The sequence below is a fragment of the Prunus persica genome, chromosome G3 (assembly GCF_000346465.2).
Source record: "Prunus persica cultivar Lovell chromosome G3, Prunus_persica_NCBIv2, whole genome shotgun sequence".
In the NCBI taxonomy this organism is placed as follows: domain Eukaryota; kingdom Viridiplantae; phylum Streptophyta; class Magnoliopsida; order Rosales; family Rosaceae; genus Prunus; species Prunus persica.
The window spans coordinates 19,501,769-19,521,961 of record NC_034011.1 but is presented as its reverse complement, the minus strand read 5'-3'; the positions used below and the strand labels follow the sequence as shown (position 1 = coordinate 19,521,961).

General features: G+C 37.5%; 2 protein-coding genes across 4 annotated transcripts; one reads left to right on the top strand and one right to left on the bottom strand.

Annotated features, from left to right (window-relative positions):
* Positions 5,834-8,940, top strand: LOC18784311 (transmembrane protein 56). Its single transcript, XM_007215757.2, has 8 exons — positions 5,834-6,372; positions 6,591-6,679; positions 6,781-6,919; positions 7,294-7,368; positions 7,511-7,632; positions 7,712-7,787; positions 7,956-8,015; positions 8,193-8,940. The coding sequence occupies exons 1-8, from the start codon at positions 6,262-6,264 to the stop codon at positions 8,319-8,321; spliced, it is 801 nt and encodes a 266-aa protein (XP_007215819.1). The 5' UTR covers positions 5,834-6,261; the 3' UTR covers positions 8,322-8,940.
* Positions 9,022-11,726, bottom strand: LOC18782172 (putative Myb family transcription factor At1g14600). Of its 3 annotated transcripts, none has more exons than XM_020559163.1 (5): positions 11,427-11,726; positions 11,208-11,284; positions 9,972-10,060; positions 9,627-9,744; positions 9,022-9,406 (listed from the first exon to the last, which is right to left on the bottom strand). In XM_020559163.1, the coding sequence occupies exons 1-5, from the start codon at positions 11,560-11,562 to the stop codon at positions 9,155-9,157; spliced, it is 672 nt and encodes a 223-aa protein (XP_020414752.1). In that variant the 5' UTR covers positions 11,563-11,726; the 3' UTR covers positions 9,022-9,154. The 3 variants fall into 3 exon arrangements, with proteins under 3 accessions (XP_020414752.1, XP_007217678.2, XP_020414753.1); XM_007217616.2 differs by having other exon boundaries at positions 9,579-9,744; positions 11,427-11,723; XM_020559164.1 differs by lacking the exon at positions 11,208-11,284 and having other exon boundaries at positions 9,579-9,744; positions 11,427-11,508.

Below are 20,193 nucleotides of genomic sequence, written 5' to 3'. Positions count from 1 at the left end.
TCTTCTTTTATTAATACTTTACATTATTCAATGCTACTTTCTATATATGCTGACTGTACAAACAGTTTGAGTACAAATGGCAGGAGTGAAAGCAACTAAGTTGAAGACATGCACATATGCAATGATCACTTCAATATCATTGTCGGCCATGATTCATTTTGATACATGGTTACTTTATATATTATATTAAAGCATCATTAACTATTTTGGTCTTGATATAACATATTATGTTAAAAAATGGTAATATAATATACTATATTTATTTGCTTTTCTATTACTAACCACAAATAAAAATGGACCCTTGATAATACTAAACATATTATTAGTAGGAGGCCGTTAGCAATACTAACACTTTTCTTATCTTATTCAGTGGTGGTTTTATTCCCACAGTTATTTTATTTGATGTATGATGTAGGTTTATTACTCATACAATAGCATTTATTTAAAAGAGTGGAGCGGGTTTATCGTCTACATAACTGCCTTTACTTTTATTTAAAAGTATGGAGTCGAATTAGTGCCCATACAAGCACATTTACTTTATGAATTTATTTTACTGCATATTTACATTTATTTAAAGTATGGTGTGGATTTATCGTCCATACCCGTAATTTATTTTATAGATTAATTGTGCGGTATGATAAGTTTTTACAGCATACAGATCAAAACCAGAAGTTCCTTGATCTTCATCATATAACTACATCAGGATTTGAAGATCCTTGATGATGATATTGATATGAGAGCTAGCAGTCTCTTCGGTACTATACTTGTAAACAAGAGATCGGACTTGAAGATCCTTGATCCTTGACATGTAAATAAGGACCTAAAGTTCCTTGATGATATAACAGTACCGTATTGGTTAAAAGTGTCATACACATGAATAATAATTGTACTGGCAAATGTACTGTACACATGAATAGATACGTATTCATGATTTGATGAATAGTACTATATGCATGAATAGTGACGTATGCATAAATATTAACCATTTTGGGTAAACAGTCACTATGTACAAAAGGGAACCTGCAGTTCCTTAAACTCATGGATGAGCAATTAAATGAGATGCCAGAAGTTCCTCAAAATATAGACAATTATGTAAGGGCTTGAAGTCTCGAAATATGTACAAAAAATTATAAAAATGTCCATACCATGAGAATATGTGATTTTAGCCCTAAGTTCAAAATTTGACAATATTGAGAACCTGAAAGTTCCAATAGTTAAATGAACAACCCTTGAGGTATTATTTCAATTTGTGGTACACCACATATTTCTTTGGCATAAGAAAATGATGAATTTAATAAAGTTCAATTCTGTTATAATCGACACCTCAAGGAAGAAATATATTTTGTGAATTCCGGTTGTTAAGAATACACCGTGAAATAGATAATATCAGGATAAACCTCAAATGATGAATTGAGGCTCTCCATATTTTTTGTTATATTATATGATCTGGGCCGGAAACCCATGAACCCAAATATATGAGAAAATTCCGAATCTGAAATTTTAGGTATGTAGTAGTTAATGCTCTTCACTACTATATTGCAATATTGTCATGATTTTCCTCAATTCATATTTCGTGCCTATCTAAAAAAGGCAAATGAATTATGAGGTTGTGTTTAGCCCAGGCCAGAAGTTCCGGACTCACATGCATTGAAATATGTAATTTGAGAGATTTGATGTGGTTACTTGAACCTATAAGGCACAATGTTCCAAACTGTCATTTTGAAAAGACGTAAAACCACATGTGCAAGTTTAAGAATTTGCGCAATTATTATAACAGAAAAGGAGTATACAACAGATAGAGTTTTTCCACCTGTAAGGAAAAGCAGGCTTTGCAAAATCTATAAAATTACATTATGTTTTGGAAGCCTCTGAAGGAAGATGACGGCGCATCTTAAGCTTAGCCATGAGCCTCTCGTGGTCTCCCAGAATCTTTTCATTGGAAACCTGCAGCATATCTAACCTTCTCAACGTATCAATAGAGTACAAACTCACCAGTTTCAACAAGGCATTATTTTCCTCTTTAAGTTTCTCAACCTCTTGTTGAAACTCATGAAGCATTCTCTGAAGAGATGAATTTTCAGTGGTCAGCTCCTGAACCTCGTTTGCTCTAGCACACAAACGATCAGCCATGTTAGAAACAGAAGCAGCACTCTGAATGCTAAAAGCCATTGAGTCATCAATAGCCTCTTCATCAGACCTCACTAATAACAGCATTTCATCCATTGGAATAAGGAAATTCCTAGCTATTATGACAGCAGTCGCATCATTCATCATCACAGAATCATTAACCATGAGATGACGATTTTGGGATACGAAGGATGGACACCAAACTTTGGCGTCATGAGTTATGTTAGGAGCAACATTTAAATCAAGATGGTTTGGGTAAGAAGAAGAGGAAGCCATTTTTAAGAATGTTTCAAGGAAAGTTTTAAGAGAAGCTGAATTTTCAGAAAATGTAAGAAAGTTGAGTTGAAACGCAGTTACTCCAATCAGGTCTTGCATAGGCAATATCTATATGCGGAAATATGGCAACGGTTTCCCAGATCCCAATATTATCTCCGATCCCCATATTCTCTTTTTTCTTTCCCAGATTCCAAAACTTCACGCAGCCTCCATTAATGTTTGTCGGCACTTTCAGTGTTCTCAAGGATTATTTTCGTCAAAGCCAATCTTGCTTTGCGGATTTCACAGAGCTACTTTTTCAAAAGCACCCCGAGAATCTCGCGAATTTTTGTGGTTAATCTGAAATTCATTGGATATACCTATTCCTCTTATTTGTGTATAAATATGTTACTAACGAAATTTTCTTTGCAGAAGACATCCAGTTTTCTCCATATCTAGTGATGCAATATCACATGTTTTTCTTATCAGTGAGCACTCGATGTGCTTGAGAAGCAAGACTATCTCTGATCAGCAATTCAAGAAGCGAGACTATCCCTGATCATGTTTCCGCTACATCGGGGAACTGTAATGACGATCACATGCTCTGATCTCCTGGAGTTCTTCTAGACTAGGAGAAATGAGAGTTTGTTGTCTGCTTTCATCAGCTTCCTCCCTTGATTGCTTACCTTACCTTGCAATCAATATCACAATTTTTGTATCTTTTCTTTCTTTTTATAACTCTCTATTCATAAGGATTTGATTCCTTTAGAACAAACATCCGAAGAAAGAATCCATGAAGTGATCCTAACTCTGAGGGTTATTTGTTTTTGACAAAGAGAAGAATTGTGATTTTTGCTCTTGCAAGATATAACTAGATCATCAAGCATTACATTGTATTTGCTAAGCCGATACGAGCTTTGAAGATATTTGAGCAAAGTCTCTCCCGCCTAAGGATATAAGCGATACTTATATTATTTCATACTTGTATTCTTATTTTGATATTTTGTACAGCATCCTTAAAGGTAACCAAATGGGGAGATAAGGCCGTTCTTGAAGAACGCCATGCAAATGACCGTCCAGAAGAATGACTTGCATTATAGATCGTTCCAGAAGAACGACTTGTATTATGACCGTTCCAGAAGAATGACTTGTATCATTCTGATATGCATTCATGAATTATTAATGCAAATTTCACAGATTGCAAGATGAATACATTAATGATACACTGCATAGATTAAAATCCCATAAGAAAAAAATATGGGTATATCAGTGATCAATATGATGCACGTCTGTTGCGTAGCAAGTGATATGGATTGAAGTCCCGGAAGGACAATCCTTTAACATGTCAATATTGATATGGTGCACGCCTAATGCGTAGCAAATTATATGGTTTAAAGTCCTATAAATTAATTGACATGTATGTATTAATCTATGGCATGCCCGCAGCATGACAGATATATGGGTTCTAAATGTTTCAACTTCCTAAATGGAGATTATCCACGCCCTACTGTAAAATAACGCTCCATTGGAGGTTATGATCCATATTCTCACATAATTCATCTTATAAAAGATGTCTATCTGGAAAGAGACAATAAAAGCTCCCTGAAGTGACTTGGGTACCCAAAAGCAAATAAATGCTTATAATTGATGCATGTGCATGCACATGAGAATGGTGGGATCATGAATTGATGAATGACAATTTTTGGTTTTGGAGTAGCTATTCAAATCATCAATGGGCTGTGTTGATTGGAACCATGTTCTATTGTCGACAATATCATTTGTCAAAATGAAAAGAGGCAATTCCGTTATAGATGAGAATGAACGTGAAAGAACAAACCTGTAGTACAAACCCCAAAAAAAATGTTAATACTGAAAGTTATACTTGGGTGTTCGGAATAAAAGGGAATATACCCATTTTGTATGACACAATGTTTCTGACAGAAACAAGGAATGTTAGGTTTCTCCATATTTATATATGCAATCGTACCTCCTTATTGCACATTTACGGAGACCAACATGTTATCTTTAAGGGTTATTAAATGCACGGAATAAATCGCCAGAAATGATTCCCTAAAGATGTATAAATAGCTGAGTTAAAGCTATATAATGTGTCATAAAGTGTAATCCCTTAAATAAAATAATTAAATGATTGAAATTGCATAAAGCAAGTTTGTAGACATGTGCCTGAAGCACAAATCTTGTACTCAATACTAATATGTACAAATTGCCTCCTTGAGTACATTTATTAAGATAAGGTTGCAACACATTATAACTTTTAAAGAGTTGATAATTTATCAAAACTCCTGAAGAGTTAATACTTTGTTAAAACAAGAGTTCAAGAAATATTTGTCTCGGCCTTAAGATCGAGCATTATGCCAACGAGATTCTTGCTTATACTGAGAAAGTACTGAAGCATTTTTATGTGGATTATCCGTTGGGCACTTAAATAATTTTCCGAAAGTATACTGGACCGGATATTATATTTTCCATATAAAGATAGCTCACTGAAAATATATTTACTTACTCAACTATATGAATAGTTGATGGCTACATCCTCCAATCACTTTGAAAGATTCTCGCTCCAAAAGATAGTCATGAAGACATCAGGGGGAGCATCCAGAAGTATGCTACACTGATTACTGTAATCTTCTTCCATCCATAAGTTTTCTACCTCGCTGGGTTTCTCTCCAAGCAAGTCTTTAATGATGCAACTAACATATCATTTGTGGTCTCCAAGGGGGAGTGTTGTAAAGTCAAGAATGTGAAGCCCAAAATGGTAATGATGATGCTTGCCAACACCCACGTGAAGCCAAAGCAAAATGAATAAGCATCCACAAAATTCTGCCTATAAATAAGGCTTCCCCCCTTCTTTTGCACTACACACCACCATCATGTAAGGAAGAGAGAGAGCTCAGAGAGAAAGGAGAGAATGAAGAAATAGAGTGAGTGAGTGGAGAGAAAAGAGAGCATAGAGAAATTCTCCAAGAGAGAAAAATCAGTGAGCCACATATATTGTAAATACTAAAGTTGTAGTCCTATTATTTTACATAGTAAAAAAGTTACTGTTGCTGCTCTCCGAAAATGAAGGCATGGCCGAACCTCATTAAATGTTGTGTCTCATCTATTTTACATGCAGCTCAATATTTGCACATATTTCAGTTATTTCATAATAATCTCACATTAATCAATAGCTGATAATTATTCATTAATGTAAACCAATGATGGAAGCAAGCTTATTATATTGTCCACGTGGACAAATAATAAGGATGGATCCACGTGAGCAAAGTGTGGTAGGCCATTTTAGAATAGACTCATCAACTGCAATGAAGGGCCCATCAATTTCCCCCAAATAATTTCTTCTTAACCTTTTTTTTTTCTTTTTGGTTGGATGAAAAGAAAAACTTTTCATTAAAAAACGAAAAGAAAACGTCGAATATTTATTGTTCATTGTTCTTTTCTTTGGGTTCTGGAAGTTTCGCATGATAAGTTGCGTTGCCTTGCGCAACGATTCATCAGCTTGCTTGGGCCCGAAGCCTAATTGGGTCGTCTCGTCTTTTACTTGCCACTGGTTTCTCGCATTTTCTGTCACCCTTCTTTCTGGCTCTGCTCCAAAGCCTCGAACAAACCAAAACGCCTAAAACCACCCTCCCTCTCTCCCTCTCTCCCTATCTCTCTCCATTTTCACCTTCAACTTTCTCCTACACACCTTTCTCTCCAAAACTCGTCGACCCTTTTCAATTCTCTCTCAGAAATTATCAATTTTTCATCGACTTTTTATAGTAAAGGTGACGTTTTTGCTGATTGATGCTCGGAATTCGTCCTCCATATCAATTTCAGAGCGTTAGAGCTTTTGGGTTGCTGTGATTTTGGTGTTTCTGAATGGCAATCCAATCCTACGAATCCTACGACATGTTGCTTAAGCAATTCCTACTCCCGCACCCTTTTGTCCCATATATATCTATGCTCGTGGGTATGTTCGCCTGCAAATTGGTATGGCGTGTCTCTCTCTCTCTCTCTCTCTCTCTCTCTCTCTCTCTCTCTCTCTCTCTCTCTCTCTCTCTCTCTCTCTCTCTCTCTCTCTCTCTCTCTCTCTCTCTCTCTCTCTCTCTCTCTTTCTTACCCTTTTACTAATATATACCTTTGAAGCATATATTGTATAAAGATAGTATCTTTCTCTTCAATTCCTTTTTTTTTCTTTTTCTTTTCAGGTTTATGATCTCAACCACTTGCTAAGTGCTGCTTACTTTAAGAGCTATTCCAACCTTTCAAAGATGCAACGCATTGAGTGGAATAATCGGTGATTTTTCAGCCTCTTCTAAATTACTTGTTCTTTCTTGTTCCGTTTTGTTCATTCACTCAAACCCATATGTTTTGTGTTCTGTTAACCTGTTTATACAGGGCAATCTCAACTGTCCATGCCCTTTTTATCACAGCTATGTCATTGTACTTGGTGTTTTGGTCAGATCTTTATTCTGACCAACAGCTCAACGCTTTTGTTACGTTGCAGAGCTCCCCGCTGTCTACATTTGCCTTGGGGGTAATGATGTTTCCCATTCCCTTTGTTTCAGACTTATTTGAAATTCTTGTATCTGCTCTGTTTTAAGGTGTTATTGACTTCTGGACATTTGCATGTTGAAGCTTGAATATGATACTAGGTTTCTATATTTCATGTTTAAGCTTGATTATGCTTTAAATATGGGATCTTCTTGCATGTGTAAATTTCCAAGTAATATTGAACTAAATAGATATGCCTAGCAAATCAGTAAGTAAATGCATTCTCATCTTCAAGTCATGATATAAATTGAAGCCAATCGTGTGAGTAGTAATGTAGACATTAGAGAAGCCAATAATAGGAGTGATGCATAATGCTAAAGGATGATATGGTACCTTTTTCTGGTGTCATTTTGGCAGGTCTCAGTTGGGTACTTTCTAACCGACCTTGGGATGATCTTTTGGTTTTACCCTGCTCTTGGTGGACTGGAGTATGTAAGTGCATTCTGTTTTGAATTGTTTGTTATTGGGCTGAATTTTGTTATCCGTGTTGCACAAGCCTAGGTGGAAGTTGTAGTATATGAAGTGAATAACCTTGATATTGGTCAAATTAACTGTGATCATGTTAATCTTTTAGGTGGTTCATCATCTTCTTTCTGTAGCATCAGTAGCATATGCTATGTTGACTGGGGAGGGACAGCTTTATACCTACATGGTTCTTATCTCTGAGACAACCACCCCTGGTATCAACTTGAGATGGTATTCATCTCTTACTAAAATGCCTTTCTAAAATCTATGATTCTGTCCATTATTGTTGATGAATAGTGGTCTTGTGAAGGTATCTTGACACGACTGGAATGAAGGGGTCTAGAACATATTTGATTAATGGGGTTGTAATTTTCATTGCTTGGTTGGTGAGTCAAATCTATTCCCAATTTTTGCACAAATTTAAATCTTTTCCTTTTCTCTAATTTTATTTTCTGCGTTACTTTACTAAGGGAAGAGCCGTTTGACAAAATCTTTCTAGATTCAACTTTTCTTCTACCATTGATATTATACATGCTTTTTATTATTCTGTGCAGGTTGCAAGAATACTCCTGTTCATGTATCTGTTCTACCATCTGTACTTGCACTATCAACAGGTAACTTCCACACCAGCAAGAACTTAATTTGATTAAATTCTGAGGTGCTGTGGAGCTGGTCTGCTGACCAGCCTGACCTATAATATCTATGTCTTAATTTTCAAATTGATTATTTTATTAGCTTGTGAGACACAGCAAGAAACAAGTATATTCAGCCTACATGTGCTTGCTTAACAGGTTAAGCAAATGCACATCATTGGGAAATTTTTAGCTTTCGGAGTGCCACCAATCCTAGCGGTCATGAATGTGATGTGGTTTGGCAAGATTTTCAAGGGATTGAAGAAGACATTAGCAAAGAGTCAGTGAAAGATTCTATTGATGGGTGACAGTGGCTTAAGAAGTGACTGAAGATCTACACCTATCTGTGGTTATCTGGATGTACGATATGTCCTCAACTGTTCTTGTACACCCCCGCCTCCTCTTAGCATGCAAATGGTATACAGAATAGATCAATATGCTGAGCACACGACATGGTTTCTGATGCAGTGCGAATCTAAAGATATAGTAGATGTTCAGGAACCGTTTCTTGTGATTTTAGAACACAGCTGAACCATAGTAATATTAACTGGGTTCTTGATCCTGAGTCAAATCAATTTCTTTGTTGATCTTACTTCTGTGCTTGGGATGGAACTGAAATTGTTATTTTTTATTTTTTTATTTTTTTATCTCAGCGTTTTGAGCCGGGAAGCGGCAAGCACTTGTGTTCTTCCCACCGCCTTACCAGTCATGTACAGCTGAGCCTTCATGTAATGTGCTGGTAAAGAAGTGGCGGTGTTATTTCTGGAGCCATATATGTATATAGTTCCTGTTTCAGCTTAGAAAATATGTATAGTTTTATAAGTAGGGAAACACTTGCTCCCACGAAATATTGTATAACAATTGTGTATCCCTGTAAATAAATAAATAAAAACCAATAGCAACAGAACAATGAAGTTCAAGAAACATGATATACATTTGTCCTTGAAGCATTTGGTCAAAGTCATTTTATCATAATGTGCAAGATTGAGACCAAAATTGAACATCTATAATGTTCGTATTTGATTGATATTAATTAAGTTATTGTACAGTGGACCAATTTTTAATAATGAAAACAAGGATTTATACTTATAATTCTAATCCTACAGTGGAAGAAACAATGTTCAAATGGTTAAGTCCAAGTTTATATCATTGCTTCCAACCTCTTGGAAATCCTGAATGTTACTGAAATTTCCAGTTGAGCTGGACTGAGAAGTATTGTGTTCATCAGCAGAAGGCCACAACTTGCTTTCTTTTCGGAACTGCGCCATGGTAGTAACAGTCGGATTAAACGATAATGAGAGCTCAGAAAATCCATATAGTTGACAAGTTTCTTCATCCATAGACAATCTGCTGAGTTCTGGGGTATGAGCATTCTGTAAAGAAAATGTGAGTTATTAATTACTTGATCTGTAAGCAATATATGTATAACGGGGGAACTTAAAGTTGTGAATGCAACAGGTGAATTTTGTAACACAACCTTGTACCCCCCCAAAAAGAAAAAGTTTAATTATTACGACATATCAGTTGCAGACCACGACAGATCACCTTCTCAAAACTGGTTTGGTGCAAATGATACTTCTGTGCTTGAAGTACCTGATTTTGTTGCTTGCCTGCAGCTTCCTCTCGTGTTAATATACGTCCTTTTGTTTCCTCATCCGTTTCAGAAAACATTACATGCGGCTCATATCTTAAATAATAATTTTCTGATGGCCTGCAGAGGTCGAGAGAGAGAGAGACAGAGAGAGAGAGAGGAAAAACAAAACAGAAACGTTTTCATTGATTAACTTGAAAAATTAAAGCTAGAGAATGCATGGTGCTTTGTTATGCTTCTAATCTTTTGATTTCTTTCTTGCGAACAGAGAGATCATTTAAAAGACCAAATAAATAAATAAAGAAGAGAGATCATATATATATATGGAGAAGACATTACTGCCTTACCTTTGAGTTTGAGTTTGAGGTGAGAAAATGGAGAAGACATTACTGCTATGATCTTGAGAATGTGCATTATCATTCACGCCCCTGTACATCTAACATTCAATCCAGAAATCTACTTCAGTACTCAAACCACAGAAGGACTGACTGACTACGTATTAAATACATCATGTTTTTGGTATGTACAGTATATGTACTATTTGCAGTTTATAATATCGAATTCCGATCTCTTGGACCACAGGAGTTCAAGATATTGTGGTCACTCACCGTTGGATATTAATCCAAATGGTTCAAAAAAGTTTCTTAAAAACAGTGCAAGAGTGAGTGAACCGTTGAATTTATATCCAACAGTGAGTGACCATAAATCTCTTAGACCCCTGTAGTCCAAGAGATCGGGACTGTATAATTATCATCTACATGGTCAAAATTAAAGTGATGAAATGAAGAGAAATACATTTTAAAACCACTATGAGCCGTTCGATCATACTTTTAAGTCTTCAAAACCCTAAATTATGTATAGATGCGTAAACTTAAAGGGCAGCCAGCTTTGTTATTAGGTTAATAATTAAGAGAGGATTAGGTTAGCAAGTAGATAGGCTGCATTTTCCGTCGTGCTTAATTAAGATTAGGTAAATTTGATGAGGATCAGGTTAGGGGGTAAGCCACCAGTTTAGGAAACAAATTTACTATAACATAAGTGGAACTATCCCAAAAGTCCCATAAAGCTGTTTTTGCGGCTTTTGTTTCATAAAGGACTGCTTTAATTAATTAGCAAAAGCTGATGCATAATTAGAATGAATTAGCACCAGCTACTCTTTTAAAATAATGTACACATGTTACTTTTCAATAATGGCAACGGCCTTATAAGCCAATTTGATCTGATCATATCTCATCTCTCTTAGATCATATTGATGTCTATCTGTTTCGTGGCGAAACAAGACAAAGTTCTAAAGTATAAACAAAAAGAAAACCAGAAAGGAAATCAAAGGCTATGATTAAAGAATGAAAAATAAAAGATTAAGGGATGAAATTGAATATATGCTAATAATATGCACACCCTAACTTACACTAAATTAGGTCAAAACTCAAAAGTATTCTTATCTGATTCTGTTCGTAATTCGGCATCGATCCTAACCATTTCTCTGTTGGTTTATTGGATCTGTTTAGTTAACAAGGATGCTTAATTAGTGTTTTGTACGGCTTCGATTTTATATATGAAGAACATATATTGAATATAAATACCTGCAGATGGCTTTTGACATGAGAAATTTTCAGTCCCTTAACACTCATAGTCTGCAGAATGCGCTTGGGTGTTGCTTCTGCAAAATCAAGACATCTATTTCTTTACTGCTATGATTTCAAGACACAGCTTCGTTTTGGTTTGTATATAACTAGTTATAGTGACCTAATTCTCATACATACATATATATGCTAACTGCAGCAACCAATTATTAGACTTACTGTGTTTTCCACCAAGACTTTCAACAGCTTCAACAAACAGTTCATGGAGTTGAGGTGTCCAGCGCAGGCGTGGGTGATCAGATTTCTGGTAGTTCCTCACTCCAATTTTCTGATAACTTTTCATTTCTTCGTTCATATGCGAAAGATAATTGAGGAGCTAGCTCTTCACAAGCAAGATGATGAATGATGTATATATGTATGTATGTATATATATATATATATAGCTACCTTGAATGAGAGTATGAATGCAGCCGCAACCATATGATGCTGATCAGTCTAAGACCATAGACTTTTGATGAGAATATGTACATACTTTTCATCTACCATCATGTATTGTCTTGGTCACATTTTTATATTTTTCTCAGATGGAATGTTTTATTGTCCGATTAAAATATTCTACTAACTTGCAAATTTATATATAAATATTTATGGGTAAAACAAGGCTCCACTTTTAGAAAATGTTGGGGAATGGTAGTGCCTTGGACCTTTTCCTTGTGAAATTAAGCAAATTAAATTCATTAATATATATATATATATATATATGAGCCTATATGAAAATGAATGTTTGAGTGAAATAGATGATAATGCCAAAATGGAATTGTTTACGGAACAAGTCAAAGATGGAAATTAAATGCCTTGGGAGAGCGCTGCAGATCTAGGGAGCTGATTGAAACGGCTAGAAAGTCAAAAACAGTGATGTAATAGTACAATTATTTAGGTAGCTAGGTATATAGCTTCAAGCTTCACACAATATCATCAAAGTGGGAAATTAATTTTCATTTTCTCTTGTTAAATTTCAGTATTGAAAACATCAATCGAAGTAATTTTGTTGATAATGTTAAGAATAGTCATTTACACGTGCGTGAATGATTACCAATCATCATATTATTCCTTTAGAAACAATATTTTGCACCTCAAGGACTAAACTTACATGTCAAAGTTTCTAGTTGTTGTTAACTTCCTCAAGGAATATTGAAGAACAATTCTCTTCTAAAATGAGTCTTATTTGAGCACAATGATAAGGACACAAAGTTTTCTCATATAATTGAAATACCTATACTCCTCCAAACCCATGTGCAAAAAACCTAGGACATGCATGTAGTTGTTTAAAGTTTATGATTTTTGGACGACGAGCCACAAGATGGCAAAGCAAAGGCAAATAAGTCAAGGTGTGAATTTAAAAGAAAAGCAAAGGCCATCTCTTCTTTCTCCAATCAATAATTTATATACCTATCATGTCAATAAAAGACGGTGCCTACTTTTGGACCCATATGTACTGCATCTTTGTGCTGCCGTGTTCCACACTACAAACCCTAAGAATTCAATGTGCAAGAAATATACATGGAAGAATTAAACCCTAGAAAAGAATTTGTTGAAAGTTTGCATGCATGGTAGTTGATTGAAGCTAAAGTCATTCCGCTGCATTCACATATATCCGTAGTAAATTATGAGGCCATGATTCCCAATCAGGTCCTATCAGTTGATTATGGATTTTGAATCCATTTTTGGAAGCGACGAAGATAAGCTTCAGTATTATTCTAAATGACGATGATGATGCAGACATAACTACTAGGTTTTATCTTAGCTATAGCTTTTCAAATCCAGCTATGCTTATTTTTTTCAGTCAAATGGAATCTTCAAAAGTTATTGTCCTCTCCTGTCTACCTAGCTAGTTTCTATTCACACTACAATTTGGTCCTCTTTTCAACTGATTTAATTGCCATCCTTCAACTTCTTCCTTGTAATTCTTCCCATTAACATCGACTGCAATGCAGAGAATTTTGCTTTACTTTTGGGTATGGTTGAACTAAAAAAAGACTTTGATGTATAGAAGATCTTTGGTAATATCATTGGACCTTGCGCCTTGGGCCTATTAGGTTTTTGGGGCCTTACTTTTTAAAAGTGGGCATTATCTTAGGCCATCTCCAATCATGTTAGGGCTGAACTCAAATTTCTATTCTCTAAGATACAACTATTTATGTATTGCTTGGACTCAAAATGTTTTCTCTTCAAACTATACAGACTCATAATTTGAGTCCCCAGATTTTTTAAATTGGTTAAGAATGGTTAACTTCTATTTTATTTTATTTTTGTCGTTAATTTTTCTTGATATTATTTTTTTTTTTCAACATTCGTGATTTAATCTTCTGAATATTTTAACCTTAAAAAATCCAAAATATTTTATAATTTCACTTAAAAATGTGATTTATCCTTGAAATTTAAAAAAGACTAATCATATTAAGATAAACAACAATTACAAATAAAGATAAACGAAAATTACAAATAAAGATAAACTAATAACCACCATGTGGAGGGATTGAATAATAGTCTCCAAAGTTGTTTTTTGGAATGTAGGAAGAACTTGTTTTCATCTGGGTCTCCATAATTTCATTTTTCTTATTCCCCCAATATTTCTTCTTTCTTGGAGTTAATTTGGTTAGGTCCATGAACATTATCCTTCGTTCATTGGCCTCCTTATCTTGTTGGACTTGATAGGCATGTTGAGATTTGGTAAGTTTGTTTTGCTCTTGTAGGAGCTCTAGCTTTTGCCTCCTATCCTCCTTTAAATCATTTCCTTGTTGAATCAACTCAGACATGTAGTTTGAACTTACGTTTATGGAAGTTTCAATTCCTTTCCCCTTCTTTTTGGCAACCTTCGGTTTATCTCGTCCGAGCGGCCTTTGAGTGGGTTGTTGCACATCATCTCCATCTTCCTCCAAATTGACTGTATTGTCACTAATGGAAGAATCTATGACTATTGGTGTGGGAGATTCCAATAGGTCGTTCTAATTTGGGCAATCTTTTAAGATTTGCCAAGCGTGGTACAACTTGAAAGGCCTTCCATGAGGCTTATTATCATTCAAGAAAAGTGTTTTTGCATGCATATCCTATGAACGAGTTAAAAGAAAAAATAAGCTAATAATTGAAAATAATTATAATTATAAATTTACTCCTTGAATAAAATGAGTACTCACCACATCATCAAGATTAGAGCCACTTGCTTGCCTTGCATTGGCCTTAGTCATACATTTCTTCCAAAGAGAGCATTGTTGGTTCATGTTTTGAACCGAGAAGCAATGGCATGTTGAAAGGACCCGCCCCGAATTTTCTCAAAACCCGAGATGAACCCTTTGGAATTCCTGACATCACTCCGATGCCAGACCCAATTACTAAAGACCGAGACTTCCTATCGAAATTTCGGCAGAGTCTCCCCTATAAATTGGACATTCCCAAAATTTCAACCTGCATAAAAACGCATTTAATATCCACAACTGGCAGCATGCACAATATAATTTCATGCAAATTCTCATAAATGGCCTTCGGCCTTCCAATAATTCTCAAACAACTACCAAACAATTCAATACAAATTATGACTAATATTTAGTCTGCGGCTGCACCTAATAACCTTAGGCTACCTACGTACCCTCCTTGAGGGATCAAGCCACACGTAGTTCTTTCCTAAAACTCAATTCCACACTTGGGCGATACCTTATTTCATTTCTCTGGATTTCATATAAACTCCCCATACGCCGGTACAACCAACGCCACGTATGGGGCTTGTCAACACGCCGGATAACTTACGCCACGTGCGACCATGCCATACTATCATTATCTCTCCCCATACGCCGGTACAACCAATGCCACGTATGGGGTCTGTCTCAACGCCGGATAACCTACGCCACGTGAGACCTGCACATCATATCACATAACTCCCCATACGCCGGTACAACCAACGCCACGTATGGGGCCTGTCCCAACGCCGGATAACCTACGCCACGCGGGACCTCAATATCATATCACAAATCTCCCCATACGCCGATACAACCAACGCCACGTATGGGGTTTGTCCCAACACCGGATAACCTACGCCACGTGGGACCTAATTTTCACTTGGTGGTGCTTGTAGTGAATCCAAAATCCGGGGAGGTACCTACAGTAGTGCGTATAGCACTCCAAACTGACATTCTAGACTCTGTTGTACCCTTGTACAACCATATATAATTATAGTTATATAAATTAATTCTAATATTGTGTAACCCTCCACAATCATCTAGCACCCGATAATCCCCCCTAGAAAGGTAAGATTACTCCGGGAGACTCACGGTCAACCAAGGGTCAAACTACTCTAACCCTGTTCAACCGGACTTGCAGAACCCACGACCTCCAATTTCCGATCCGAAAGTCTCTATAGGTTTTACCAGGTATAGGACACTTGTCCTGCAAGTTTGGTTCAGATCGGACGGTCGGATTTCTCACGATCGCATGATCTGACAATTAATATAAAATATAAACTGTAAAATTACTATTCGGAACATCCGGGGCTCCGATTCACAATCCGTGAATTCCTACACGATCCTAGAATTTATCTAGACTAACATATATTAAATTTGGGACCATCCAACGGTCCCAACCTATCAAACCCGGATAACGCACAATATGCGATTATCCGTTCGATAGTCAAACGACGTCCGAATTGAGATCCGCGAAATCCTACGCACTCGTGACAACCAAAGGATCTCATCAGAACACGGTGCTACTTTTTACACCGTGCCCACGCGCCGCCGCACGCGCCGGCAGCGCGTGGTGCCCAAAGCGATAATGCTTCGCTGGAAAATCTCAAAACCACGGCTCCAAACTCCTACCCTAGGTATAACACCCTATTTGGAGCCACTTTTGTTCTTGGACCTACCCCAAAAAGTGGCCGGAAATGGCCAATCACGGCGACCGAAGTTTGGCCAATTTTCAATTCAAAAATCGGGTTGTCTACGCTAAGAATCGATCTAATCCTACCCAACCATCAGCTAGAACAGCTCGAGAGGTTCAAGATCCATACCTGGGTCGACGGAAATGGTGGCCGGAGGAGGGAGATCGGCGGCTTTGAAGTTTGGACGACGTCGGCCGCTTCATCTCCAGATTCCGGCGAATCCGCGGCGGCTCGCGGCTGGAGGTGGCTGGGGTAGGAAGAGGACGACGGCCCGGTCATTTTGGTACCGGTCCCGTCGTCATTGGTGGCCGGAGGAGAGCACGGCTGGCCAAAACGTGGCCGGCTGTCGCGCGCGAGAGAGAGGAGAGAGAGAGGCCCGCGGGAGAGAGAGAGAGAGAGAGAGAGAGAGAGAGAGAGAGAGAGAGAGAGAGAGAGAGAGAGAGAGAGAATCAGATTTTTATAAAAATCCCATTTCAAAATATTTACGATTGTGCCACTGGGTTTCTTTTGACCATATCTCTCTCGTTACAACTCCGATTCGAGCCCACTACGTGTCTATGAACTCGTCTCAGTACGATCTATCCAAAAATACTAGTCACTGCCCCAAACTCTCTCCGGTTAAAAATATGACTAAAATACCCTTAAATAATTAAATAATTAAATAAGGGTTAAATTCGAGGTCGGGGTGTTACACATGTGCAGTTCGACGCTCTGGTCCAACCATGCCTAGATCATTCTCCAAAAAAATTTGGTACACACGAACCCAAAATGTATCAATTGCTTGGTTGATGCCAATCGCCCCATCTTCAGATACAGAAACCCACCCTTTGCATAGCGCCTCATCTTCTTCTAATCTCCAATTCACACCTCTTTGGGATTTTGGGCCCATCTTCAACAACAATGGAAAAAGAATTAACAAAATTAACAAAGGAAAAAAAGATAATATTGAATTTGGTAGATTATTTAACAAATGGATGGTTATTTATAGAGTTTGTGCTGAGTTTTAGGGTTGGATCTAGTTTACATAAATTAATAATATTATTTTGATTGTTGAATTTAATTTTCAGCCGTTGGATCTTCATTTTCACTGTTGGATTTGCAAAAAAAAATAAAAATATACCACCCGTTGATGAAAGAGCTGTTGGAGTGCAATTAAAAAAATAGTAATTCAAACATTACCGTTGGTTTACAATGGACACAAGATGTAACACCCCGACTCCAAATTTAATCCCTTATTTAAATTATTTCAGTGAAATTGCAAATTTACCCTTGGGGTAGGGGTATTCTGATCATTTTCTTACCCGAAAAGAGTTTGGGGTAGTGACTAGTATTTTTGGGTAGGTTGTACTGAGATGAGTCCGTAGACACGTGGTGGGCTCGAATCGGAGTTGTAACGAGAGAGATATGGTCAAAAGAAACTCAATGGCACAATCGTAATTGTTTCGAAAGGGAATTTTTTTATAAAAATCAGATTTTTCCTTCTCTCTCTCTCTCTCCCTCCCGCGTGCTCTCTCTCTCTCTCTCTCTCTCTCCTCGAATCTCCGGCCACCGGCCACGGCTGCAGACGGGACTTGTGCCAAAAGGACCGGCTCGGCCTCGACGTCACGACCCGGCCCTTCTCCGACATCGGCCGCCGCTCCAGCCGCCAGAAAAAGGCGATTTTTGTCCAGTTTTCGCTCGAACTTTGCCGGCTCCAATCTCCCTCCTCCGACTGCCATTTTTGGTAATCAAGGTATGGAAATTCATCCATTCTTCATAATCTAGCTACCTGTTGGGTAGGATTGGATTGATTCTTAGTGTAGGTAATTCGATTTATGAATTGAAATTCAGTCAGTTTTGGGATCGCGATTTCGGCCACCTCCGGTCAGTTTTTGGGGTAGGTCCAAGAACAAAAGTGGCTCCAAATAGGGTGTTATACCTAGGGTAGGAGTTTGGAGCCGCGGTTTTGAGATTTTTCGGCGATGCGTAATCGCTTTGGGCACCTAGCGCTGCCGGCTCGTGTGGCTGCGCGTGGACGAGGGTAGTGAAGTTTCACTATGTCTCGATGAGATCCTTAGAATGTCACGAGTGCGTAGGATTTTGCGGATCTCAATTCGGACGTCGTTTGACTATCGAACGGATACCGCCTATTGCGTGTTCTCCGGGTTCGATAGGTTGAGACCGTTGGATGGTCTCAAATTTAATATATATTAATCTAGGTATTTCTATATTTATATATGTTTGTAAAGGTATAAAAAGAGTCTAGAATGTCAGTTTGAAGTGCTATACACACTACCTTAGGTACCTCCCCAGATTTTGGTTACACTACAAGTACCACCCCTGTGAAAGTTAGGTCCCACGTGGCGTAGGTTATCCGGTGTGCGGAGAGGCCCCATACGTGGCGTTGGTAGTACCGGCGTATGGAGAGATTACTTGACAATATGTTGAGGTCTCGCGTGGCGTAGGTTATCCGGCGTTGAGACAGACCCCATACGTGTCGTTGGTTGTACCGGCGTATGAGGAGATATTGTGATAATATGGTGAGGTCGCACGTGGCGTAGGTTATTCAGCATGTCGACAGACCCCATACGTGGCGTTGGTTGTACCAGGGAGATATTGTGATATGATGTTCAGGTCTCGCGTGGCGTAGGTTATCCGAATTTGAGACAGGCCACAGACGTGGCGTTGGTTGTACCGGCATATAGGGATATCTTGTGATAATATGTTGAGGTCGCACGTGGCGTAGGTTATCCGGCGTGTTGACAGGCCCCATACGTGGCGTTGGTAGTACCGGCGTATGGGGAGATAATGTGAAATACAGAGATATGAATAAAGGTATTACCTATGTGTGGAATTGGGTTTTATGGAAAAACTACGTATGGCTTGATCCCTCAGTGAGGGTACATAGGCAGCCTAAGGTTACTAGGTGCAGCCGCATACTAAATGTTATTCCTATTGTTCTATTGAGGTTGGTGGAGGTGGTGGGAATGACAGTGGAAATGGCGGCGGCGATGGTGGTGGCAGTGGCGATAGCCATGACTAGATGGTAGTAGTAGAGGTGGTGAAATCATATATTGAGAATAAAAATAATATGTATCAAAATCTATGAGGGGAAGCAAGCAAAGATTTGTCATGGCCGAAAATCAGTCTAGAGTCAATCGAAATCTACCACTTTTTTGTGTTTTATTTAAAATCAATGATTTTTTAACACACCCAAACTTTTATGGAGTCTTTTAAGTCATATTGAATACATGCAAATTTGGATGGACTTTAAAAAGTTTGGATTGAATACACCCATAATTTTGAAGGCTTCTATAAAATCGTGATTGAATACACCTGGACTTTTAAACTTCTTTAAAATCTTTTAAAATCTCAATATTGAATACATCATTTCAACTCATTAACTCACCTTCTCTCAGCACTTCAAATCAATAAAAGTGATTATATGGAGAAGCACGTATGGAGGTGCTTCTCCCTAAAGGTGATTCTAGCTTATCATGAATCACTCCCAAATGAGCCCTTAATCAATTCACATCTTTCATTAGTTAAAATGTTTTTAGATTGATTTGTCAAAGTTTTATCTTGAAGCAGCGTGTGATAGCAAGAATGATGAAGATTACGAAAGAAAACAATAAACCTTCAATTCTTGTTGATTCTCTAGATGAGAATAACTAAGAACAAAGGGGTTCTATGCCTTGTTGATTCTAGAGGAATACCAAGTTGATGGGAAAATAGAGGGAATTCTCTAAGTTTAATATTCAACGTCAAAAACTCTCCTACAATTAGATATATGATAGCTTTTAGACTTAGGGAAAACAAACTGAACTCCAAACCCTAGCTAAAATAGGAAAACAAACTTACTTGCTAAACCAAACTCCAAATTTTAATTGAAATAGGAAAATAAAAATATTTGCCTAAAACAAATTTCTATAACATTAATTACGCATCTTATGTTTGTCAAATTGATATAGAAAATTATAAGCGATGTGTGCTGCAGTACATACGCATATTTGTATGTATGAACATACATCTGTGTTATATTCATATTCGACACCTTAGTTGTTTTTAAAGTACTTGTATTTG

Coding starts and splice junctions, on each gene's coding strand:
- LOC18782172 (XM_007217616.2), bottom strand. CDS start 11,562: ATGAACGAAGAAATGAAAAGTTATCAGAAAATTGGAGTGAGGAACTAC. Junction 10,061..11,207: donor ATGTCAAAAGCCATCTGCAG/GTATTTATATTC, acceptor ATTGAATGTTAG/ATGTACAGGGGCGTGAATGA. Junction 9,407..9,578: donor ACCAAACCAGTTTTGAGAAG/GTGATCTGTCGT, acceptor TTTTCTTTACAG/AATGCTCATACCCCAGAACT.
- LOC18784311 (XM_007215757.2), top strand. CDS start 6,262: ATGGCAATCCAATCCTACGAATCCTACGACATGTTGCTTAAGCAATTC. Junction 6,680..6,780: donor CGCATTGAGTGGAATAATCG/GTGATTTTTCAG, acceptor CTGTTTATACAG/GGCAATCTCAACTGTCCATG. Junction 8,016..8,192: donor TGTACTTGCACTATCAACAG/GTAACTTCCACA, acceptor CTTGCTTAACAG/GTTAAGCAAATGCACATCAT.